The 26,542-nt window shown below is 49.2% G+C and overlaps 1 protein-coding gene across 2 annotated transcripts; it reads right to left on the minus strand.

Annotated features, from left to right (window-relative positions):
• Positions 1-262: 262 nt before the first annotated feature.
• On the minus strand, positions 263-26,458 carry si:dkey-122a22.2 (uncharacterized). Of its 2 annotated transcripts, XM_014201201.2 has the most exons (12): positions 26,162-26,458; positions 25,594-25,780; positions 25,358-25,429; positions 25,196-25,272; positions 24,852-24,952; positions 23,346-23,462; positions 13,848-13,922; positions 3,629-3,767; positions 2,932-3,014; positions 2,687-2,783; positions 1,072-1,148; positions 263-746 (listed from the first exon to the last, which is right to left on the minus strand). In XM_014201201.2, the coding sequence occupies exons 1-12, from the start codon at positions 26,216-26,218 to the stop codon at positions 659-661; spliced, it is 1,170 nt and encodes a 389-aa protein (XP_014056676.1). In that variant the 5' UTR covers positions 26,219-26,458; the 3' UTR covers positions 263-658. The 2 variants fall into 2 exon arrangements, with proteins under 2 accessions (XP_014056676.1, XP_014056674.1); XM_014201199.2 differs by lacking the exon at positions 1,072-1,148.
• Between the last annotated feature and the right edge of the window lie 84 nt (positions 26,459-26,542).

Consider the following 26,542-nt stretch of genomic DNA (forward strand, 5'->3'; position numbering starts at 1 on the left):
GTGTCGTGGATGTGTACATTAGATATAAAGGGACTGAGTGCTCTGTTCAATCTACATCACGGAAATTCAGCTTTACAGCGTGAATCAAATTTAAAGTCAATGTTCCTGTCAATGTTCCCGCATTCACGGTAAACGCTGCATATGTCGGCTCAATCGGAAATTACTTTTACATCGTCACGTTTACATTCTATCATGGAATCTGTAACGCTGCAGCTTTACAGACTGACTAGATCCCAGAAAGATAGTAGCGTTAACACACAGACAAATTCAGAAGACTTTATTATTTATTTACAAACATTAAGGCAAAACTGTCTGATATTTGTACTGGTAATAAAGTACACAAAAAATAAATCAATCGATTGAAACCGGTTTCATGTGTGGACATACACGTCAAGTATATTCATGTCAAAAATCCTCACTGGAATAAAACTAAACATGGAACCTCTGACATATGATTTCATCTTCAGGTTGTGAGTGTAGTTGAGACATTTGGCAGCAGAATCAGTGTGTCACTGCCACAGAATTCAAACCTTGAAATTAGAGCAATAGAACTAGATGTCTTCTATAGATCTCTATGGTCATTGGCTCTGCTGTTTGGACTGCCGTTGGGACACCAGCTTCCACAGGTGTTTGCTAACAACAGACGGCCTCTTGTAGATCATCCTGCGGTCCCCTCCTTTAACATGGATCTGGTTGGCCGAGGGGTAAGTCTGCTCCAGTAACGTCTTCTGAAGCTGGGCCACCACCTGATGTGGAAGCACATAGTCAGTCAATGTTCGTTTGAGGGCCCTGTGAGAAACAGTCAATATGCATCACACCAATTCCATCCATCCCCTTTCTCCCCGAAGTGTGCACTGTGCAGTAGTGCAGTCCCCCTGAACTAGTGCAGTCGTTGGCTAAGATGGGAGCGACGAATGGTGCATTGCCTCGAGCTCCTACAAAACATTGCAGGTTTCTACTTTTTTTTTGTGTTTTTCTAAAATGTTCTTACTCAGTTTGTTTTGTGCATTACTTCATACCCCCCAGGTAGAACTATTGGAATATGAATTGCTTGGTAGTCACACCGTCCACCTGATTTTCCCGAATTCCCAAAGACGGCGGAACAATGGTCTAGGTTCTTCGGTGAAGCGCCGGGTTGCCTGGGAGTCCTACCGGAGAGCAGGAAATAGACACAGATGGAGAGGCAGATGTGGGAGGGTCTTAGTGAGATTGAGACGCTGGGTGACCCGTCCTCCATTACCGAGCATACTATTCTCCAATGTTCAAAAATTAGTGCATAAACTTGATGAACTCAGAGCGAGGATCTCCTTCCAGAGGGACATCAGATTCTGCAACATACTCTGTTTTTCTGAGACCTGGCTTTCCTCCCACATCCAAACAAATTATATACAACCAGCGTGTTTGACAGTTCATCAAGCGGATAGGAAGAGGGCTCTCTCTAGCAAGAACAAAAGGCAGAGGGCTCTGCTTTATGATCAATAACAAGTAGTGCGACGAGGAACACTTACAGAAACTTGCGAGCTTCTGCACTCCCGACTTGGAATACTTGGTCAAATGTCACCCTTTATTACCTTCAGAGAGTTTTCAGGGATTATCGCTACTTTTTCGTACATCCCGCCCTAAGCTGACACCAAAAAAGCTCTCAAAGATCTTCATTGGACCCTGAATAAACTGGAGACCGAGTACCCGGAGGCAGCGTTCATTGTCGCGGAGAACTTTAACAAAAGTAATTTGAGAATCATGCTTCCGAATTACTACCAACACATTAACACGGGTATAAGGCTATCTCCCGTCCTCCTTTCAACAAATCTGACCATGACTCCATTTTGCGCTTCCCCACCTACAAACAAAGACTCAAGAGGAAAGTTGTACACCGCTGGTCTGACCAATCAGAATCCATGCCTCAAGACTGTTTTGATCACGTGGACTGGAATATGTTCCGATGCTGTTCAGCTCTGCCTTCATAATGCCCCCTGAGCTCACAGCCCTGGGACTTAAGTCCTCCCTATGCAACTGGGTCCTGGACTTCCTGACGGGCCGCTCCAAGGTGGTGAAGGTATGCAACATTACCTCCTCCACACTGATCCTCAACACGGGGGCCACACAAGGCTGCATCTTATTAGTCTCCTCCTGTACTCCCTGTATACCCACGACTGCGTGGCCTCACACAGTTCCAACTCCATCATCAAGTTTGCTGATGACACGACAGTAGTAGGCCTGATTACCAACAACGACGAGACAGCCTACAGGGAGGAGGTAGGCACTCTGACAGTGTGGTGCCAGGTGAACAACCCCTCCCTCAACATCAGCAAAACAAAAGAGGTGATTGTGGACTTCAGGAGGAACCAAGCTGGGCATGCCCCCATTCTCATCAACAGTCCCATCAAGGAACCTCAGCCACCCGAGCGACGAATCAGACGCAGGCAGCACTGGAGCTTCATGGCTAAAACTAACATACTGGCCAATAGCTTCTATCCCCAGACCATCAGGCTGCTGAATAGCCACCACTAGTCTACCTGCCACAACTAGTCAGCTACCTGCCACCACTAGTCAGCTACCTGCTTGAAAGTTCCAGTATTTTTTCAACCCTACCCATGAGTACACACTTCAGGGTGAAGATTGAGAAATGGAATTGGGCCAGCCACTAGACAGACTAATGGAGGGAGGAAGGTTGTACACTACTCACTTGGTTTAGAGGAGCAGGAATTTGGTCATCAAAAGAATCCCCAATAATCACACTCACAGAAGTCCTACTGGAGAGGGGTTTGAATTTGGAGATTTCCCTGAAGAATTATCAAAACATTACATACAAATCTCAAAATAAGTTTGCTTTTACACTTGTAAATTTTGGATATACTGTAGAGCATATCCAAAATGATTGTGTGATGACAGCTTGATATTACATTCACATGTACTGTATGTTGGTCTCACCTGACTTGAGAAGCACTTTCATTCAGGAAAAAATGCTCATCTACAGCACTGCTCTGGTGGGCTGGGTTACTGAGGAGGTACTTCTGAGAACACAAAGACATATGATAACATTGGACCATGGCCTGAAAGTAAGTGTGTGTGTGCATGCATTATAACCTTCACTTGTCTCTCTCCAACCCTTTCTCTTTCCCTACAATTTAAGCAAAATGACTCACTTGATGTCCTTATCTCCTTGGTAACTAGTATTTCAAAAGCTGAAATCTCTGTTGCTATCAAAAAGTGGGTTCCAGGAAATAGAACCTATTTTAAAAAATCTTATTTTTCACCAGGAAGAATTTTCAATAGTCACAGTTCATTTTCCTCCTTTCCTCTCCTCTCTGCCTCTCTCCCCTCCTTCTGAGGAACGATCATTACTCTACCACTAGCTCCATCCCGTGGCTATGTTAGAGATTGTTCTCCAACACAACAAGGTTGGACCATCACAACTGGACATCTCCTCCTGCCCAATAACATAATTTCATTTCTGGTGTCAGCAGGTATATTGAGGCACATTAAAATCACACATTCAAATGCATGGTTTCAAAATAAGACATTGAGAACATACGAGCTGCTGACCTGACCCCAGATATGTTAATTTGGTCTTTAAGATGGACCTTACGCCTTATGAGGTTTTCAGCAATGTTTCAGTCAGACTCACCTGTCTCTGAATGAGGTCTTCAGCAATGTTGTCCCCCATGATGGCGGGCTTTAGCACACCCAGAATGATGAGGATGCGGCTGATGCCTGTGGCAGCTGAGAATTGCATGGCTTGGAGGGATGGCACCAGCTGACTGTACCTGCAGACACACAGAATACAACAACGTGACTAACTATAGAGACACAGAACAACATGTGACTGTAACTATAGAGACACAGAATACAACAACATGTGACTAACTATAGAGACACAGAACAACATGTGACTGTAACTATAAAGACACAGAACACAACAACATGTGACTGTAACTATAGACACAGAACACAACAACATGTGACTGTAACTATAAAGATACAGAACAACATGTGACTGTAACTATAGACACAGAACACAACAACATGTGACTGTAACTATAGACACAGAACACAACAACATGTGACTGTAACTATAGAGACAAATACAGACACACACGTACGTACTGTACCTAGAGACAAACACACAACATCAGATTGTCAGGAATGAAAAGCTAAGCAACACCAGCCCAACAACTACCTGACTCAGAGACGTCATGCTTATTACTTTATTTTTGCAGGCACCAATGGCCAAAATCAATATATTTGAAGACGTTTGTGCAAAACATTTCTTAATATACACCGAACAAAAATCTAAACACAACATGTAAAGTGTTGGTCCCATGTTTCATGAGCTGAAATAAAAGATCCCAGAAATGTTCATACGAACAAAAGCTTCTCTCTCTAAAATGTTCTGCACAAATTTGTTTACATCCCTGTTAGTGAATATTTCTCCTTTGCCAAGATAATCAAGAAGCTGATTAAACAGCATTATCATTGCGCAGGTGCACCTTGTGCTGGGGACAATAAAGGGCCACTCTAAAATGTGCAGTTGTGACTCAACACAATGCCACAGATGTCTCAAGTTGAGAGAGCGTACAACTTTTGCAAACTGTCAAGAAACCGTCTCAGGGAAGCTCTTCTACGTGCTTGTCTTCACCTGGATCTTACCCTGAATGTAGTTTGGCGTCTTAACCAACTTCAGTGGGCAAATGCTAACCTTCAATGGCCACTGGCACGCTGGAGATGTGTGCCCTTCACAGACGAATCCCGGTTTCAACTGTACCAGGCAGATGTATGGCGTTGTGTGGGCGAGCAGTTTGCTGATGTTAATGTTGTGAACAGAGTACCCCATGGTGTCGGTGGGGTTATGGTAAGAGGAGGTATAAGCTACACGCAACGAATACAATTGCATTTTATCAATGGCAATTTGAATGCAGAGATACCGTGACAAGATCCTGAGACCCGTTGTCGTGCTATTCATCTGCCGCCATCACCTCATGTTTCAGCATGATAATGCACGGCCCAATGTCGCAAGGATCTGTACACAAGTTCTGGAATCTGAAAAACTCCCTGTTCTTCAATTGCCTGCATACTCACCAGACATGTCACCCATTGAGCATGTTCGGGATGCTCTGGATTCCAGTTCCCGCCAATATCCAGAAACTTCACACAGCAAATTGAAGAGGAGTGGGACAACATTCCACAGGCCATAATCAACAGTCTGATCAACTCTATGCGAAGGAGATGTTTTGTGCTGCCTGAGGCAAATGTGGTGGTCACACCAGATTGACTGGTTTTCTGATCCCCCCCACTATTTTCAAAGGTATCTTTCACCAACAGATGCATATCTGTATTCCCAGTCATGTGAAATCCATAGATTAGGCCCTAATTTATTTATTTCAATTGACTGATTTCCTTATATGAACTGTTACTCAGTAGAATTGTTGCATTTATATTTTTAGTTTAGTGTAATTGCATGCCTCTTCCTTTAACAGACAAGAATTTAAATGGATTTCCAATCCTGATATTAAATGATCCCCAAATGCAATATTTCAAAACTGACAAGAATGGAGTATGATTATAGAACAATGCATGGAATATGATTAGAAAACAGCCCTAGGCTAGGCTGTGTTTCACTGTTCTGCTAGGCTGTGTTTCACTGTTCTTTAAGGCTGTGTTTCCCTGTTCTTTAGGCCAGCAGCAATAAGTCCTCTAAGCTGAGAGATTGCAGGGGAGAGATGAGGATAGCACAGTCCTTGACCTTAGTTTCAACTACAACATCGTAGCGTTGTGTTTATTCTGAACAATCTTGGTTACAACAGTGTGACATAGACAATGTCGCATAGGTCTAAAAACAGACCTATTGGGAATATTCATTAGAAATAAGATATTAATAAATATGTATTTTCAGCCAAAATCCCAAACTTTCTCTAACAGACGTTTTGACAGGAGAGAATGAGAGATATTTTGGGGGGCAAATGAGGAGAGCAGCGCTGGGATTTTGTAACTCAGGAGGGCCAATCGGTCTCAGCTCACTGGTGCTTTGAATTGGCTGGTCTCAGCCTGCAGAGCCCAATCAAGTGGCGTCTGCCTCACAGCTGCCCCCCCGCCACCAAAAACCAGTGCTCAGCCCCTCGCCCCTAGTGTTCAGCCCACCCATCCACTTTGCTCAGACCACCCACAGCCCTGAGCCCTGAGCCCTTGCCCTCAGTGCACCCCCAGCCCTAGCTCTCAGCCAACCCACCCCACAGATCTGAACCTCACAGCTATCCCCACAGCCCTCACCCAACAGCTAGGCCCACAGCCACAAGGCCCAGGCCTCAGCCCACACCACAGTGCTAGTCAGGCCCACAGCCCCAAGGCCCAGGCCTCAGCCCACCCCACCACAGTGCTAGTCAGGCCCACAGCCCCAAGGCCCAGGCCTCAGCCCACCCCACCACAGTGCTAGTCAGGCCCACAGCCCCAAGCCTCAGTCCACCCCACAGTGCTAGTCAGGCCCACAGCCCCAAGGCCTCAGCCCACCCCACAGTGCTAGTCAGGCCCACAGCCTCCAGTCAGGCCTCAGCCCACCCCACAGTGCTAGTCAGGCCCACAGCCTCCAGTCAGGCCTCAGTCCACCCCACAGTGCTAGTCAGGCCCACAGCCTCCAGTCAGGTCTCAGTCCACCCCACAGTGCTAGTCAGGCCCACAGCCTCCAGTCAGGCCTCAGTCCACCCCACAGTGCTAGTCAGGCCCACAGCCTCCAGTCAGGCCTCAGTCCACCCCACAGTGCTAGTCAGGCCCACAGCCTCCAGTCAGGCCTCAGTCCACCCCACAGTGCTAGTCAGGCCCACAGCCTCCAGTCAGGCCTCAGCCCACCCCACAGTGCTAGTCAGGCCCACAGCCCCAAGCCTCAGTCCACCCCACAGTGCTAGTCAGGCCCACAGCCCCAAGCCTCAGTCCACCCCACAGTGCTAGTCAGGCCCACAGCCTCCAGTCAGGCCTCAGTCCACCCCACAGTGCTAGTCAGGCCCACAGCCTCCAGTCAGGCCTCAGCCCACCCCACAGTGCTAGTCAGGCCCACAGCCCCAGTCAGCCTCAGTCCACCCCACAGTGCTAGTCAGGCCCACAGCCTCCAGTCAGGCCTCAGTCCACCCCACAGTGCTAGTCAGGCCCACAGCCTCCAGTCAGGCCTCAGTCCACCCCACAGTGCTAGTCAGGCCCACAGCCTCCAGTCAGGCCTCAGCCCACCCCACAGTGCTAGTCAGGCCCACAGCCTCTAGTCAGGCCTCAGCCCACCCCACAGTGCTAGTCAGGCCCACAGCCTCTAGTCAGGCCCACAGCCTCCAGTCAGGTCTCAGTCCACCCCACGTGCTAGTCAGGCCCACAGCCTCCAACCAGGCCTCAACCTAGAGTGCACACCCCCCCGACCCAAAGTGCTCACCCCACAGCTTTCACCTCAACTCGACATTGGCTTGTTATTTCCCACGTGTTGCAATATCAAGTTTTGTCAAAGGATGTAAATCCTTATAAGGCTGTAGCCTGATGTCTAGACGAGGCTGTAGCCTGATGTCTAGACGAGGCTGTAGCCTGATGTCTAGACGAGGCTGTAGCCTGATGTCTAGACGAGGCTGTAGCCTGATGTCTAGACGAGGCTGTAGCTTGATGTCTAGACGAGGCTGTAGCTTGATGTCTAGACGAGGCTGTAGCTTGATGTCTAGACGAGGCTGTAGCCTGAGGTCTAGACGAGGCTGTAGCCTGATTGGTCCTCAGGTATTTGGAGAAACAAATGTTAACAGTCTTCCAGTCTTAAACTTCAGTAACAATACACGTGCCGTCAATGGGGCGTTCTACCTGCTACACAGCAATCGACCAAAATGGCTGATGGCAATGCCTGACCCCTAATGGCTGTATTGTAGCAGGGCTGTTAGGAAGAGGTCACAAATAGACAAAAGTTTAATGGAAGCAGCAGACAGGAAAATATTTGCTGCTACCTTTCTCAATTTCAGCCTCACAGACCATTTTTTCTCTTCAAATCAGACATTTTAAGACTGACATTTTGACATTATCATCTTCCTTGCCACTATTTCACCCCTGAAGTCATTCTTGCCCCACAATTTAGAAGGGACTCATATAACCTGGCTCTTTAGGGACTTCTCTGTCTCCACACATTTCCACCTGTCACCTTTTCCTCTCCATACAAAACTTTATCAGCCCCTGTTTGAATCTGGTCAAATCATTGCTCTGTCTGTCGCATTATTTCAAAGATTCTCCAGCCACCTGTCCTGTCCCTTCCTATTCCCTCCATTTTTAATTCTGCCCGGGAGGGAGGATTATGCGAGGGAAGGCATGCGTGTCAAAGGGAAATTTAGTGGGTAAAGACAGCCCAGATTGGCGGGATGAATTAAGGCGATAAGAGGGGAGAGGGAGTGGAGGAACCATGTGCAAAACGCCTCAGCCATGTTGGTCATTTCAGAGGGCTCTTCTTTCCCCTTCCTCCTCAGGAGCGGCAAGGCAATATCTAAATTAATAACGTGATGAAATGAGTTTGTGCAGCGGACTTTCTGCTGTTTGACTTTCCCATCTGGATTAGTGCAGGCTGAATAGACGCTCTGTTACTTTTGTTACAACTGTCGCAATTCACTGTCGGAATTTGGCCCCCCGACAAGATAAGAGGGTCCTGCCTCATTAGCATGTCATTCCATATGCAGGGCCTCCATTACCTGAGAGGGAGCTCACGGACAAAACAGACTATTACACGAGTAGAACGTGGAACATGTTCTATTACATGACTAGGAGAGAACACAGAACATGGACAATTACGCAGGTTGGCATTTATTGTCATGAGTCTTGCCCTGGAGGCAGCTCTGCAGAGAGGTCACTAGCTGGCACAGCCACAAAGTAATACAATCGGATTTTAAACATAACCAGTGTGGTTGTTAAGTCCAATGCCTAACCCTGATCTTAAATTACATCCAAAAAGTACATTTTGGTTTTCATACATTTTCACGATATTGCCAATTTTTACTTTGCAGCTGGCCCATCTAGCAGAAATGGGTCAGTTCTGCCTCCTGGGCAAGATTCATGAAAATAAACATCAACCTGCAACTATTACACGAGAGAAAACGGAACAAGGACTATTATTACACGAGAGAAAACGGAACAAGGACTATTATTACACGAGAGAAAACGGAACAAGGACTATTATTACACGAGAGAAAACGGAACAAGGACTATTATTACACGAGAGAAAACGGAACAAGGACTATTATTACACGAGAGAAAACGGAACAAGGACTATTATTACACGAGAGAAAACGGAACAAGGACTATTATTACACGGAGAAAACGGAACAAGGACTATTACACGAGAGAGAAAACGGAACAAGGACTATTATTACACGAGAGAAAACGGAACAAGGACTATTATTACACGAGAGAAAACGGAACAAGGACTATTATTACACGAGAGAAAACGGAACAAGGACTATTATTACACGAGAGAAAACGGAACAAGGACTATTATTACACGAGAGAAAACGGAACAAGGACTATTATTACACAAGAGAAAACGGAACAAGGACTATTACAGGAGAGAAAACGGAACAAGGAGTACGACACAAGTAAATATGGACTATTGTAGGTGTATAAAACAGAGATTCATTACACAAGTGTCAAAAAGAAAGTGTAGTATAAAACTACAAGTGATTAATGGGGAGATTCCTGTGAAATACAGTGACACCATGCACAAGATAGAACTATTCTCATTGCTACCTTGTAGTGTTACTTGGAAATACTTCTAATACAGGGATCCAGTCACATTCAAGCGGCGAAGATTTGTAAATATAATCAAAGTGCCATTCTTCCTGAGATGAACAACTACTGAAACTAGAGAATGAATGAATGAATGAATGAATGCAGACAGATGGCCTTTTTATTAAACCAACAGAGCAATTCCCCACTTGGCCAAAGTGTGGCAGTGTTGTACTGCCCAGAACAGCCAGACCAGCAGCGGTTCCTTCCTCCCCGAGTCAATACTATAGATTCTAGTGAAGGAAATACATGTGGGCCCGAGACAGCCCTGCTTGATTAGTGGAACGGAGCAACAATAGTTATGCTTACAGCGGTGCCAATTACAATTAATTGGGGTTCCTGACTCTCCTGCTTGTCTCTGGGGAGCTGTGCTGTTCTAACAGTTAGTGGAGGCTGAGAGGAGGCAGAAAGAAACATAGTCATAGCTATTCTCTGTCGCAGAGTAACACACACTCACTCCCTCTCTCTCGCGCACACTTGAAAGATTCACACGCACAGTCAGGTTTTTTTATTATCCTCAATCGATATCCTAACAGAGTGCGTCATATTTCGTGGTGTTACTGTCCACTCCACTAGGTCTTGTCTACTCCCAGAGCCCATTGGTGAAGCTGCCTATCTGGGCCCTGAGTCCCCCTGACATGGGTTGGGAGGCTTGGAGCCTGGCCTGGCTCCACTGGATTATTGAACACAGGCAGGCAACACACCGAGTGAATGAGCTCAGAGGAGAATGCTGCTGCTACCTGTGCCTGGCCTGCAGAGTGGCTGGACTGCTGTCTGTCACTATACAGTCCTCTACCCAGCCTGGAAAACTGCAACAAAGCGCAGATGGACACACACCTTCAACAAACAAAGTGAAAATAAAAGCATTTGGTTTATAACTCAAATTAAACGAGAGGAATCATCTAAGCCCATCACACCAGTCCGTCATCTGACAAAGTGACAGTCAAACAAAACAAAACTCTCTCTGCCTACCTTCCTCTGCTAGCGGTCTGGCTAACGGGGTCTGAGTGTCAAACAGGAACACACACACAGTGTGCCCAGGGCCGTCTGAGACAGTCTGTATCCTCAGTGTGCCCAGGGCCGTCTGAGACAGTCTGTATCCTCAGTGTGCCCAGGGTACTAATGAGGGATCAGATGATGAATGGGGCCTGGCTGGATGTGATATGGAGTCTCCATCTGGACTCATAACTCTATCAGGTTTCCATACAGGTGAGACTGATCCACCACCAGACCAGGCCCACCACCAGACCACCAGCCCAGCTGGGCCATGCCCAGGCCAAGCCCGCCAGCCCAGCTGGGCCAGGCCAAGCCCGCCAGCCCAGCTGGGCCATGCCCAGGCCAAGCCCGCCAGCCCAGCTGGGCCATGCCCAGGCCAAGCCCGCCAGCCCAGCTGGGCCATGCCCAGGCCAAGCCCACCACCCCAGCTGGTACAGTAGCTCATGTGTGCCTGCTGAGAGACAGCCAATCAGGTGGGGCATCCATCACACCATCAGACACATTGTTTTGACCCTCTGGTTCTGCTCATTTAAAATGTCACTGCAGGTTGACCAACCATTAAACCTTTAAAGTAAACGCCTTAGGCACTGTCCTTTTCTTCGACTTGATATTATGAAGAGGGCAGATGTTGGTCATACTAACATGAAAACAACTTTGTCCTGAATATCTGAAATAAGGAATATAAGCAACATCATGAATGCAATTAGCCAATTTCTAAATAGTTCTACCCCAGTGATTTCATGATGCAAAGGATTCAGTTTGAGTAAACACATTTGAAAAGCTAGAGTAAAATGGTGTTTTGACTATCAAGCAACGCTCATTAAACAAACAATAAGGACAAGCTCATTAAAATAGAATACTTCCCACTGTTTTGGATTATATTAAATACGAGTCAATATTTTCCAGAGACAAATTCATTCTGTAATACACCAACTCTAATACACACACACAAACACCGTCTCTCACACACACACGTTATGAGGTCCAATTATAAACTGAAGTCTGGTATCTATGGTTCCCCATCTCCTTCCTACATAAAACACTAAACACAGACTGTTACAGTAGATAGTAGGAATCTGGCCTTCATGCCAATGTGTTATATTTACATGTAGGACATTATCTACTGTAGACTTTAGGGAGAGTGTAGGGTTGACTGCAGATCTTATGTGATTCTGCTAAATATTATACTATCATCAAGTGCGAACGCGAAGATACTGTACATATAAAATTGGGTCAACTTCACAAGACCCATTTTCAGGGCAAAGAAAACAAACTCATTGTATGCGTTTCATCCTGTAGGGATCTGACTAAAACCACGTCCCTGAATGAATGCAATCTGTATGGCTAGACAGAGGGGCTTCCACTAACTCCTGGCCTTCTGCTGACTTTATTTCTCATCAGGAAGTACTATGTCTGGCTCCTAGCCTCAGAGGAGAAATACCAATAGGAAATATAGCCTGGGATCCAAACTGAGACAATGGTGAAATAGAGCATATCAGTTTGGATTCCAGGCTAGGGAACTCTAGTCTCCATCTCGCTCTACTTCCAAGTTCATATAAAATAAAATAAATGAAAAAGGAGAAATTCTCAGGAGACGGTGCCGATTGATTTTGTCTGATAAAACAGCAGTAATTTGGGAGAGAGCCGTGGTTAATGAGAAGGACTTTGATGTGTAAGTCCTGGAGCCCAGGCAGAGAGCAGCCTCGCTGATACCGTCTCCTCAGGTACCATCACGGCGTGTGTGTGTGTGTGTGTGTGTGCGCGCGCTACGTTGTATGAATGTTAAGTTGTATCGGACGCTGTTGGACTTGTATTATGTTCTAAAGAATGTCAATACACACACACTTCGGTGGCTCCGGATAGAACTACAAAAATGGTTTCAGTAATCTTGATATTACATATTTCTTGTTTTCTATCTAAAATCAGAGACTAATAATATAAATGTACTTTATGCAGCAATCCTTTCCTCGGTTGATTTCTAAGTTGCAGAGTAATTGGATCTCCAGCCAGTACACTGTAGTCTGCTAGGCAGCAGGGAAATGAAATGAATGCCTATTAATCAGAGGATAATTGGACACATATCTCTGATAAATGACACGGCTCCACTTACAGTCACGTACAAATTAGGCCATTTTCAACAACTCATTTCTTATCTCACTAAAGAAATGTTATATAACCCCACAGAGCAAATGGGATGCTGGCGGAGGGAAATAACAGACAAAACTAGGGTTGGAAAATCCCTGGAACTTTCCTAAAATTCACAGGTTTTCCAGAAATCCCACCGTTTGGAGGATCCTCAGATTTCCTGCATGTTCATTGCTTATTCCAGGAATCTTCCAAGCGCAATTTATGGAAAACTTAGACATTTTGGAAAAGTTACAAGAATTTCGCTTTTTTTTTTTTACAAAACATATGGAAAGTGTTTGTTCATGAATAATAACTTTGAATAGAATGTTGTTCAAAGATATTACGCTTGGAGAGCGTGTAGCATTCACCCTCCAATTGATACAAAGAAAAGCAATATTGTAAATGGTAGGGTCAAACTAATTTTCAGCTTACATCTTTTCATGTGTTTACCTGTATTGTTTTACAGCATATTACCATATTGTTATGTAAATCACTGCTATTTACTGATGACTATGAATAACTGACAGTTTCACTAATGTCCTGCGTTATTATCATAATATCCTATATGGCCATTTATGAACAATGAATATGAATAGGGTTATATGTCCATTATCCACAGCTTGACATGAATCATGCATAGGGAAAAAAGAGACTTATTATTAAAATGTGTGTCATCTCTCCCCCACCCTAATTCTCCGCTCTCATTTCTTCCTGATGAAAGAGAGTGGGATCTACTAATGAGTTCCTTTGGCCTCATTAATCATGTTAATGCTGCTTCCTGTCCAACAGAGATAATCAACTACAGTGGATCCTATCCACTATCCATACAGCAAATATGGATGGAGTCAAGGGCTTGAGTAACACAGTAGTACCAACTCGCTCTGCTCCTCCTTTCTCCCCTCTCTCCCTTCCCTCCCTCTCCTCCGTTCCTCCTCCTCGAGGTGACTTACCAGTACTTCTGCCACTGGTCCTCCTCAAAGATGTCCTCTGGAATGGGATCAATAAGGACAAGGTCTGACACCTGCCTGAGGACGGAAGGAGAGAGAGAGTGAGAGGACGCAGAGAGAAAAAAAAGAGAAACAGTGATGAAGTGGGCCTCCAGTGTCTGTTCTGACCCATCCCCTATACCCTTCCTGTCCTGTCCGTTCTGACCCATCCCCTATACCCTTCCTGTCCTGTCCGTTCTGACCCATCCCCTATACCCTTCCTGTCCTGTCCGTTCTGACCCATCCCCTATACCCTTCCTGTCCTGTCCGTTCTGACCCATCCCCTATACCCTTCCTGTCCTGTCCGTTCTGACCCATCCCCTATACCCTTCCTGTCCTGTCCGTTCTGACCCATCCCCTATACCCTTCCTGTCCTGTCCGTTCTGACCCATCCCCTATACCCTTCCTGTCCTGTCCGTTCTGACCCATCCCCTATACCCTTCCTGTCCTGTCCGTTCTGACCCATCCCCTATACCCTTCCTGTCCTGTCCGTTCTGACCCATCCCCTATACCCTTCCTGTCCTGTCCGTTCTGACCCATCCCCTATACCCTTCCTGTCCTGTCCTGTCCGTTCTGACCCATCCCCTTTACCCTTCCTGTCCTGTCCTGTCCGTTCTGACCCATCCCCTATACCCTTCCTGTCCTGTCCTTGTTCTGACCCATCCCCTATACCCTTCCTGTCCTGTCCTGTTCTGACCCATCCCCTATACCCTTCCTGTCCTGTCCTGTCTGTTCTGACCCATCCCCTATACCCTTCCTGTCCTGTCCTGCGTTCTGACCCATCCCCTATACCCTTCCTGTCCTGTCCGTTCTGACCCATCCCCTATACCCTTCCTGTCCTGTCCGTTCTGACCCATCCCCTATACCCTTCCTGTCCTGTCCGTTCTGACCCATCCCCTATACCCTTCCTGTCCTGTCCGTTCTGACCCATCCCCTATACCCTTCCTGTCCTGTCCGTTCTGACCCATCCCCTATACCCTTCCTGTCCTGTCCGTTCTGACCCATCCCCTATACCCTTCCTGTCCTGTCCGTTCTGACCCATCCCCTATACCCTTCCTGTCCTGTCCGTTCTGACCCATCCCCTATACCCTTCCTGTCCTGTCCGTTCTGACCCATCCCCTATACCCTTCCTGTCCTGTCCGTTCTGACCCATCCCCTATACCCTTCCTGTCCTGTCCGTTCTGACCCATCCCCTATACCCTTCCTGTCCTGTCCGTTCTGACCCATCCCCTATACCCTTCCTGTCCTGTCCTGTCCGTTCTGACCCATCCCCTATACCCTTCCTGTCCTGTCCGTTCTGACCCATCCCCTATACCCTTCCTGTCCTGTCCGTTCTGACCCATCCCCTATACCCTTCCTGTCCTGTCCGTTCTGACCCATCCCCTATACCCTTCCTGTCCTGTCCGTTCTGACCCATCCCCTATACCCTTCCTGTCCTGTCCTGTCTGTTCTGACCCATCCCCTATACCCTTCCTGTCCTGTCCTGTCCGTTCTGACCCATCCCCTATACCCTTCCTGTCCTGTCCTGTCCGTTCTGACCCATCCCCTATACCCTTCCTGTCCTGTCCGTTCTGACCCATCCCCTATACCCTTCCTGTCCTGTCCGTTCTGACCCATCCCCTATACCCTTCCTGTCCTGTCCGTTCTGACCCATCCCCTATACCCTTCCTGTCCTGTCCGTTCTGACCCATCCCCTATACCCTTCCTGTCCTGTCCGTTCTGACCCATCCCCTATACCCTTCCTGTCCTGTCCGTTCTGACCCATCCCCTATACCCTTCCTGTCCTGTCCGTTCTGACCCATCCCCTATACCCTTCCTGTCCTGTCCGTTCTGACCCATCCCCTATACCCTTCCTGTCCTGTCCGTTCTGACCCATCCCCTATACCCTTCCTGTCCTGTCCGTTCTGACCCATCCCCTATACCCTTCCTGTCCTGTCCGTTCTGACCCATCCCCTATACCCTTCCTGTCCTGTCCGTTCTGACCCATCCCCTATACCCTTCCTGTCCTGTCCGTTCTGACCCATCCCCTATACCCTTCCTGTCCTGTCCGTTCTGACCCATCCCCTATACCCTTCCTGTCCGTTCTGACCCATCCCCTATACCCTTCCTGTCCTGTCCGTTCTGACCCATCCCCTATACCCTTCCTGTCCTGTCCGTTCTGACCCATCCCCTATACCCTTCCTGTCCTGTCCGTTCTGACCCATCCCCTATACCCTTCCTGTCCTGTCCGTTCTGACCCATCCCCTATACCCTTCCTGTCCTGTCCTGTCTGTTCTGACCCATCCCCTATACCCTTCCTGTCCTGTCCTGTCTGTTCTGACCCATCCCCTATACCCTTCCTGTCCTGTCCTGTCTGTTCTGACCCATCCCCTATACCCTTCCTGTCCTGTCCTGTCTGTTCTGACCCATCCCCTATACCCTTCCTGTCCTGTCCTGTCTGTTCTGACCCATCCCCTATACCCTTCCTGTCCTGTCCTGTCCGTTCTGACCCATCCCCTATACCCTTCCTGTCCTGTCCGTTCTGACCCATCCCCTATACCCTTCCTGTCCTGTCCGTTCTGACCCATCCCCTATACCCTTCCTGTCCTGTCCGTTCTGACCCATCCCCTATACCCTTCCTGTCCTGTCCGTTCTGACCCATCCCCTATACCCTTCCTGTCCTGTCCGTTCTGACCCATCCCCTATACCCTTCCTGTCCTGTCCGTTCTGACCCATCCCCTATACCCTTCCTGTCCTGTCCGTTCTGACCCATCCCCTATACCCTTCCTGTCCTGTCCGTTCTGACCCATCCCCTATACCCTTCCTGTCCTGTCCGTTCTGACCCATCCCCTATACCCTTCCTGTCCTGTCCGTTCTGACCCATCCCCTATACCCTTCCTGTCCTGTCCGTTCTGACCCATCCCCTATACCCTTCCTGTCCTGTCCGTTCTGACCCATCCCCTATACCCTTCCTGTCCTGTCCGTTCTGACCCATCCCCTATACCCTTCCTGTCCTGTCCTGTCCGTTCTGACCCATCCCCTATACCCTTCCTGTCCTGTCCGTTCTGACCCATCCCCTATACCCTTCCTGTCCTGTCCTGTCGTTCTGACCCATCCCCTATACCCTTCCTGTCCTGTCCGTTCTGACCCATCCCCTATACCCTTCCTGTCCTGTCCGTTCTGACCCATCCCCTATACCCTTCCTGTCCTGTCCGTTCTGACCCATCCCCTATACCCTTCCTGTCCTGTCCGTTCTGACCCATCCCCTATACCCTTCCTGTCCTGTCCGTTCTGACCCATCCCCTATACCCTTCCTGTCCTGTCCGTTCTGACCCATCCCCTATACCCTTCCTGTCCTGTCCGTTCTGACCCATCCCCTATACCCTTCCTGTCCTGTCCGTTCTGACCCATCCCCTATACCCTTCCTGTCCTGTCCGTTCTGACCCATCCCCTATACCCTTCCTGTCCTGTCCGTTCTGACCCATCCCCTATACCCTTCCTGTCCTGTCCGTTCTGACCCATCCCCTATACCCTTCCTGTCCTGTCCGTTCTGACCCATCCCCTATACCCTTCCTGTCCTGTCCGTTCTGACCCATCCCCTATACCCTTCCTGTCCTGTCCGTTCTGACCCATCCCCTATACCCTTCCTGTCCTGTCCGTTCTGACCCATCCCCTATACCCTTCCTGTCCTGTCCGTTCTGACCCATCCCCTATACCCTTCCTGTCCTGTCCGTTCTGACCCATCCCCTATACCCTTCCTGTCCTGTCCGTTCTGACCCATCCCCTATACCCTTCCTGTCCTGTCCGTTCTGACCCATCCCCTATACCCTTCCTGTCCTGTCCGTTCTGACCCATCCCCTATACCCTTCCTGTCCTGTCCGTTCTGACCCATCCCCTATACCCTTCCTGTCCTGTCCGTTCTGACCCATCCCCTATACCCTTCCTGTCCTGTCCGTTCTGACCCATCCCCTATACCCTTCCTGTCCTGTCCGTTCTGACCCATCCCCTATACCCTTCCTGTCCTGTCCGTTCTGACCCATCCCCTATACCCTTCCTGTCCTGTCCGTTCTGACCCATCCCCTATACCCTTCCTGTCCTGTCCGTTCTGACCCATCCCCTATTCCCTTCCTGTCCTGTCCGTTCTGACCCATCCCCTATACCCTTCCTGTCCTGTCCGTTCTGACCCATCCCCTATACCCTTCCTGTCCTGTCCTTGTTCTGACCCATCCCCTATACCCTTCCTGTCCTGTCCGTCTGTTCTGACCCATCCCCTATACCCTTCCTGTCCTGTCCGTTCTGACCCATCCCCTATACCCTTCCTGTCCTGTCCGTTCTGACCCATCCCCTATACCCTTCCTGTCCTGTCCGTTCTGACCCATCCCCTATACCCTTCCTGTCCTGTCCGTTCTGACCCATCCCCTATACCCTTCCTGTCCTGTCCGTTTCTGACCCATCCCCTATACCCTTCCTGTCCTGTCCGTTCTGACCCATCCCCTATACCCTTCCTGTCCTGTCCGTTCTGACCCATCCCCTATACCCTTCCTGTCCTGTCCGTTCTGACCCATCCCCTATACCCTTCCTGTCCTGTCCGTTCTGACCCATCCCCTATACCCTTCCTGTCCTGTCCGTTCTGACCCATCCCCTATACCCTTCCTGTCCTGTCCGTTCTGACCCATCCCCTATACCCTTCCTGTCCTGTCCGTTCTGACCCATCCCCTATACCCTTCCTGTCCTGTCCGTTCTGACCCATCCCCTATACCCTTCCTGTCCTGTCCTGTCCGTTCTGACCCATCCCCTATACCCTTCCTGTCCTGTCCTGTCTGTTCTGACCCATCCCCTATACCCTTCCTGTCCTGTCCTGTCTGTTCTGACCCATCCCCTATACCCTTCCTGTCCTGTCCTGTCTGTTCTGACCCATCCCCTATACCCTTCCTGTCCTGTCCTGTCTGTTCTGACCCATCCCCTATACCCTTCCTGTCCTGTCCGTTCTGACCCATCCCCTATACCCTTCCTGTCCTGTCCGTTCTGACCCATCCCCTATACCCTTCCTGTCCTGTCCGTTCTGACCCATCCCCTATACCCTTCCTGTCCTGTCCGTTCTGACCCATCCCCTATACCCTTCCTGTCCTGTCCGTTCTGACCCATCCCCTATACCCTTCCTGTCCTGTCCGTTCTGACCCATCCCCTATACCCTTCCTGTCCTGTCCGTTCTGACCCATCCCCTATACCCTTCCTGTCCTGTCCGTTCTGACCCATCCCCTATACCCTTCCTGTCCTGTCCGTTCTGACCCATCCCCTATACCCTTCCTGTCCTGTCCGTTCTGACCCATCCCCTATACCCTTCCTGTCCTGTCCGTTCTGACCCATCCCCTATACCCTTCCTGTCCTGTCCGTTCTGACCCATCCCCTATACCCTTCCTGTCCTGTCCGTTCTGACCCATCCCCTATACCCTTCCTGTCCTGTCCGTTCTGACCCATCCCCTATACCCTTCCTGTCCTGTCCGTTCTGACCCATCCCCTATACCCTTCCTGTCCTGTCCGTTCTGACCCATCCCCTATACCCTTCCTGTCCTGTCCGTTTCTGACCCATCCCCTATACCCTTCCTGTCCTGTCCGTTCTGACCCATCCCCTATTCCCTTCCTGTCCTGTCCGTTCTGACCCATCCCCTATACCCTTCCTGTCCTGTCCGTTCTGACCCATCCCCTATACCCTTCCTGTCCTGTCCTGTCTGTTCTGACCCATCCCCTATACCCTTCCTGTCCTGTCCTGTCTGTTCTGACCCATCCCCTATACCCTTCCTGTCCTGTCCGTTCTGACCCATCCCCTATACCCTTCCTGTCCTGTCCGTTCTGACCCATCCCCTATACCCTTCCTGTCCTGTCCGTTCTGACCCATCCCCTATACCCTTCCTGTCCTGTCCGTTCTGACCCATCCCCTATACCCTTCCTGTCCTGTCCGTTCTGACCCATCCCCTATACCCTTCCTGTCCTGTCCGTTCTGACCCATCCCCTATACCCTTCCTGTCCTGTCCGTTCTGACCCATCCCCTATACCCTTCCTGTCCTGTCCGTTCTGACCCATCCCCTATACCCTTCCTGTCCTGTCCGTTCTGACCCATCCCCTATACCCTTCCTGTCCTGTCCGTTTCTGACCCATCCCCTATACCCTTCCTGTCCTGTCCGTTCTGACCCATCCCCTATACCCTTCCTGTCCTGTCCGTTCTGACCCATCCCCTATACCCTTCCTGTCCTGTCCGTTCTGACCCATCCCCTATACCCTTCCTGTCCTGTCCGTTCTGACCCATCCCCTATACCCTTCCTGTCCTGTCCGTTCTGACCCATCCCCTATACCCTTCCTGTCCTGTCCGTTCTGACCCATCCCCTATACCCTTCCTGTCCTGTCCGTTCTGACCCATCCCCTATACCCTTCCTGTCCTGTCCGTTCTGACCCATCCCCTATACCCTTCCTGTCCTGTCCGTTCTGACCCATCCCCTATACCCTTCCTGTCCTGTCCGTTCTGACCCATCCCCTATACCCTTCCTGTCCTGTCCGTTCTGACCCATCCCCTATACCCTTCCAGTCCTGTCCTGTCCGTTCTGACCCATCCCCTATACCCTTCCAGTCCTGTCCTGTCCGTTCTGACCCATCCCCTATACCCTTCCAGTCCTGTCCTGTCCGTTCTGACCCATCCCCTATACCCTTCCTGTCCTGTCCGTTCTGACCCATCCCCTATACCCTTCCTGTCCTGTCCGTTCTGACCCATCCCCTATACCCTTCCTGTCCTGTCCGTTCTGACCCATCCCCTATACCCTTCCTGTCCTGTCGGTTCTGACCCATCCCCTATACCCTTCCTGTCCTGTCCGTTCTGACCCATCCCCTATACCCTTCCTGTCCTGTCCGTTCTGACCCATCCCCTATACCCTTCCTGTCCTGTCCGTTCTGACCCATCCCCTATACCCTTCCTGTCCTGTCCGTTTCTGACCCATCCCCTATACCCTTCCTGTCCTGTCCGTTCTGACCCATCCCCTATACCCTTCCTGTCCTGTCCGTTCTGACCCATCCCCTATACCCTTCCTGTCCTGTCCGTTCTGACCCATCCCCTATACCCTTCCTGTCCTGTCCGTTCTGACCCATCCCCTATACCCTTCCTGTCCTGTCCGTTCTGACCCATCCCCTATACCCTTCCTGTCCTGTCCGTTCTGACCCATCCCCTATACCCTTCCTGTCCTGTCCGTTCTGACCCATCCCCTATACCCTTCCTGTCCTGTCCGTTCTGACCCATCCCCTATACCCTTCCTGTCCTGTCCGTTCTGACCCATCCCCTATACCCTTCCTGTCCTGTCCGTTCTGACCCATCCCCTATACCCTTCCTGTCCTGTCCGTTCTGACCCATCCCCTATACCCTTCCTGTCCTGTCCGTTCTGACCCATCCCCTATACCCTTCCTGTCCTGTCCGTTCTGACCCATCCCCTATACCCTTCCTGTCCTGTCCGTTCTGACCCATCCCCTATACCCTTCCTGTCCTGTCCGTTCTGACCCATCCCCTATACCCTTCCTGTCCTGTCCGTTCTGACCCATCCCCTATACCCTTCCTGTCCTGTCCGTTCTGACCCATCCCCTATACCCTTCCTGTCCTGTCCGTTTCTGACCCATCCCCTATACCCTTCCAGTCCTGTCCTGTCCGTTCTGACCCATCCCCTATACCCTTCCAGTCCTGTCCTGTCCGTTCTGACCCATCCCCTATAGCCTTCCAGTCCTGTCCTGTCCGTTCTGACCCATCCCCTATACCCTTCCTGTCCTGTCCGTTCTGACCCATCCCCTATACCCTTCCTGTCCTGTCCGTTCTGACCCATCCCCTATACCCTTCCTGTCCTGTCCGTTCTGACCCATCCCCTATACCCTTCCTGTCCTGTCCGTTCTGACCCATCCCCTATACCCTTCCTGTCCTGTCCGTTCTGACCCATCCCCTATACCCTTCCTGTCCTGTCCGTTCTGACCCATCCCCTATACCCTTCCTGTCCTGTCCGTTCTGACCCATCCCCTATACCCTTCCTGTCCTGTCCGTTCTGACCCATCCCCTATACCCTTCCTGTCCTGTCCGTTCTGACCCATCCCCTATACCCTTCCTGTCCTGTCCGTTCTGACCCATCCCCTATACCCTTCCTGTCCTGTCCGTTCTGACCCATCCCCTATACCCTTCCTGTCCTGTCCGTTCTGACCCATCCCCTATACCCTTCCTGTCCTGTCCGTTCTGACCCATCCCCTATACCCTTCCTGTCCTGTCCGTTCTGACCCATCCCCTATACCCTTCCTGTCCTGTCCGTTCTGACCCATCCCCTATACCCTTCCTGTCCTGTCCGTTCTGACCCATCCCCTATACCCTTCCTGTCCTGTCCGTTCTGACCCATCCCCTATACCCTTCCTGTCCTGTCCGTTCTGACCCATCCCCTATACCCTTCCTGTCCTGTCCGTTCTGACCCATCCCCTATACCCTTCCTGTCCTGTCCGTTCTGACCCATCCCCTATACCCTTCCTGTCCTGTCCGTTCTGACCCATCCCCTATACCCTTCCTGTCCTGTCCGTTCTGACCCATCCCCTATACCCTTCCTGTCCTGTCCGTTCTGACCCATCCCCTATACCCTTCCTGTCCTGTCCGTTCTGACCCATCCCCTATACCCTTCCTGTCCTGTCCGTTCTGACCCATCCCCTATACCCTTCCTGTCCTGTCCGTTCTGACCCATCCCCTATACCCTTCCTGTCCTGTCCGTTCTGACCCATCCCCTATACCCTTCCTGTCCTGTCCGTAATGAGTGTGAGAAGGATTTCTCTGCCCCGGTTGTCTGTCTGTCTGTCTGATTGCTCCAGGCACACTGGCAGACAGATGGATGGGCCCACACCCCATCACCATATCCAGGGGGGAATATATTTTATTCTGCAGGTGTCATCCTCTCACCATCGCTTCATTTACTCTCTTAACTGACGCACATCACGGCTGATGAAACGCTAAATCTCTCACCTCGGGCCAGGAGGCTGATCCCTCCCTGCTCGTGTTAATCACCAGGTTTCTCAGAAATGGGGGTTGGTGGGGATGTGGGGATGTGGGGGTAGATCATTTATGATGTCCCTGGGTTTGATGCAGTGCTGAGCCTATCTACAGATTGTGATGATACTTTTGAAGTACTGGAGTTACTGAAGTCAATAATGTGAGAGGGAATAGGATGGAACTCAAACAGGGATGAGAAAGTGAGAATGCCCAAAGTTTGTCAAAAACTGTGCAAATCTTTCCCCTTCATTTGGGATGCAGACATAAAGCTGAATCTACACAACCACTTTTGAGATATGAACATATCAACCAACTTTTGGAGTGAACCTATCACTAAGCGATCTCAATATATTTTGACTTGTGGCAAGTTTGGCAAAAAGAAACGAGTTAGCCTATATTTTCCATCGAGATTCCGTAGCTAGGTGGGCAGGGAGACTCACGCGTCATGGATATGGCTGTAGAACCTGGCGTTGAGCGTGCCCAGTTCAGATCCCACCAGGATGAGAGGCGTGGCTAGACCAGCTAACCTGATGAGCCGGTGGAGGTTGTCCACCATTCTGTAGGGGGAAAAGACATCAATCAATTCATCAAATGTATGTTTTTACAACCACAGCTGTCACAAAGGGCTTTTACAGTAAAAACACATCAAACCCTAAGACGGCAGCTACACCAGAACAAGAGAAACACTGCCATTGAAACCAGCCAATGTAAAGTAGCCTACTGGACACTTTGCCTTGTAAAGCAGGATAGATACAACAGAAAATCATCCAAAAGAAAAAGAGCATCATCATCAAGTGAGATGCAGCTCCCTACAGACAGCCATCTGTTGTGTTGGGTCTCTTACACTAATAAATCAACATTGGAGAGGAGGGAAGAGGCTGGGATGAAGAGGTTTCACTGCAGCAGCAGGGAGAAGAGAGGAATGCAGTCATCAAATCCTCAGCTTGCCAGCTTATTGAATTCTGGGTAATTGATTGCTTGTATCAGAAGGCGGCGGCTGCCTGCTCTGCTGTTAGCCTGGGCCAGATCCCAAGGTAACAGAGACTGCTGACCTGATCGTCCACATACAACCACAACCTTAACAACACGTTACTTTGTCAGCCAGAGAGATTAGGGGAAAGTCAAGGACATGCAGACCATGGCAGGGAGATTGTGGGGCAGTGGACCCCGATGTCTCTGATTGGACAATCCATGAGGTGGCGCTTAGCCAAGGGGAATACTAAATCTGATAGAGAATGGTGTGAGTGTTTGTTGAGAATCAGGGCTTTAGAATAACTTGCATCAAACACCTATTACCTTGACTGTAGTAGTAGATACTATTCGGTAACAAGTTTTTGGGTACTTTTTACCCCTTTTTCTTCCCAATTTCATGCTATCCAATTGGTAGTTAGTCTTGTCCCATCAACTCCCGTCTGGACTCGGGAGAGGCGAAGGTCAAGAGCCATGCGCCCTCCGAAACACGACCCCGCCAGGCCGCACTGCTTTTTGACACACTGCTCTCTTAACCCGGAAGCCAGCCACACCAATGTGTTGGAGGAAACACCGTACACCTGGCGACCGTGTCAGCGTGCATGCACCCGGCCCGCCACAGGAGTCGCTACAGCGCGATGGAACAAGGATAACCCTTCCAGCCAAACCCTCCCTAACCCGGACGACGCTGGGCCAATTGTGCGCCGCCTCATGGATCTCCTGGTCGCGGCCGGCTGCGACATAGCCCGGTATCGAACTCGGATCTGAAGTGACGCCGCTAGCACTGCCTTAGACTGCTGCGCCACTCGGGAGGCCTATTAGGTAACACTTTACATTAACAATGCATGAAAATCAAGAGGGAAAGGATGCACATTTGCACAACAGAGTAGCCTATAACTGCTTCATTTTGGTATTCTGGGGCAAGCAGTTATAGGTAAAACTATAAAATGACAGGATAGAGAAAACAAGATGCTTACCGTCCAGTGGTTGACATCCCCCAGACTTTCTCCGTCCCCGTACTTTCATTCTGCAGGACTCTTTTGCTGAACCCCAGTCCCACTCGGTCATAAGTGCACACCTGTGGGTGGGAAAACGGGAACATCAATCAATCAAATAAAAATATTTTAAACCTTTTTCACGTCAGCAGTTGTCACAAAAACATTAGAACCAGGACAATATTTGCAATCATATCATACACAATTGTCTTCTGGTCAGGGAATGTAGTCCATTAATTTGTTTGAATCAGCAAAAATAAAACCCTTCTAGAACTGTTGAATCATTAACTGAGTTGCCTGAAACGATGTACTGTATTTCTCCTTACCTTGGTTAGCAGTGCAATGTTCTCTTGTACATGGAACCAGATGTCAGAGGACATACCAGTGGGGGCATCCAGTATGACTACACAGGAAACAGAGTAGTTAGGGCTTACATCTGAAAGGAGATGACAGTTGTGTTGACATTTCTGGCAAGCTAGCAGACTTACCAACTGGCTGTCCTTGTCCTTTGCACATCAGGTGCATCTTTTGACCTAAACCGATATCTATAATTTCACCATCTGAAAAAAAAAAGATACAAATTAATCAATGCTGATAATCTTAATCATAATGTAAGGGTTTTATTGGCCTTCTGTACTCATCTACGCATTAAAGAATAAAGTTGAGGGAGGAAAGTGAATGTCAGTGAGGCAGGAAGGTGAATGTCATGTCTGCAGCAGGCTACCTTCTGGCAGTAACAGTTGGCCCTCTCTTTGCAATGATGCATAGTTCAGAAAGGGAGGGATGAGGATGATGAGGAGGAGACATTTTCCAACTGAGGTAATGGTCGACCAGCATCTGCTCGCTTTAGCCCCTTGTTGTGGTCGATGTTGTTGCCTGGTCTCTCCTGAACCTGCAGTCTGTCTGTCAGTCTGTCATAGGAGAATAATAGTCAACATGTTATATCAAAGTGTGGATAAGCTACCTAGCTAGCATTTACAGCTGTCAGAAAGCAGTAGTTACATAAACATGTGTCAGTCAAAATGCCTCTACAATGAGCCTTGGAATGGCTTTAACTGAAGCATTGTGTCCACATGTAAGTTAAGTCATGTAGTCAGTGTAACGTTAATGGAAGATAGTAATATCAGGGCTAGGTAAAGCAATTACCTAGACTACCAGTTATGCCTTGCGGTAGTACTTAGCTAGTTCAGTTTGATCTGAACATCTGAGAGGAGATGGAAGTGGTGTTGACATTTCTGTCTTGCTCGCTAACCGAGCTAGTAGATTAGCAGCCTAGCGAAGTAGATAGCTACCTTTCTGTCTGTCCTAGCATCTCCAGTGGCTTCTTGACCGTCTGTCCTTCTGCGCATTTTTGAGTGTCAAGTTTAAATAAAGTATTCTATAAAGGATCTATCTATCTACTTGCTGAAAACGGGATGTAAATGCACAGGACTGGATGAATGCACCGCGTTAGCTAGAACTTCCCGGAAATGTACAGACGCCGAAATGGGACAACAATGCTTTTAGCTCAGAGTCGACGCTGCAGCAGAAATTAGTGTTCTTGTTCTTGTTCTTGTTCTTCTTCTTGTTCTTCTTCTATGAAGTTTAACGGCGGTTGGCATCCAATTTGTTGCATTACCGCCACCTACTAAACTGGAGTATAACTATCTTATACTTTACTTGAAAAAAAAAAA

This window comes from Salmo salar, chromosome ssa05 (genome assembly GCF_905237065.1).
Source record: "Salmo salar chromosome ssa05, Ssal_v3.1, whole genome shotgun sequence".
NCBI classification, from domain to species: domain Eukaryota; kingdom Metazoa; phylum Chordata; class Actinopteri; order Salmoniformes; family Salmonidae; genus Salmo; species Salmo salar.

Bases quoted from the DNA above. Each gene is read 5' to 3' on its own strand.
- si:dkey-122a22.2 (XM_014201199.2), bottom strand. From the start codon at position 26,218: ATGCGCAGAAGGACAGACGGTCAAGAAGCCACTGGAGATGCTAGGACA. The intron at 25,781-26,161 runs GTAGCTATCTAC...CTCCTATGACAG, and splicing joins ATGCTAGGACAGACAGAAAG to ACTGACAGACAGACTGCAGG. The intron at 23,463-24,851 runs GTAAGCATCTTG...TTCCCCCTACAG, and splicing joins GGGATGTCAACCACTGGACG to AATGGTGGACAACCTCCACC.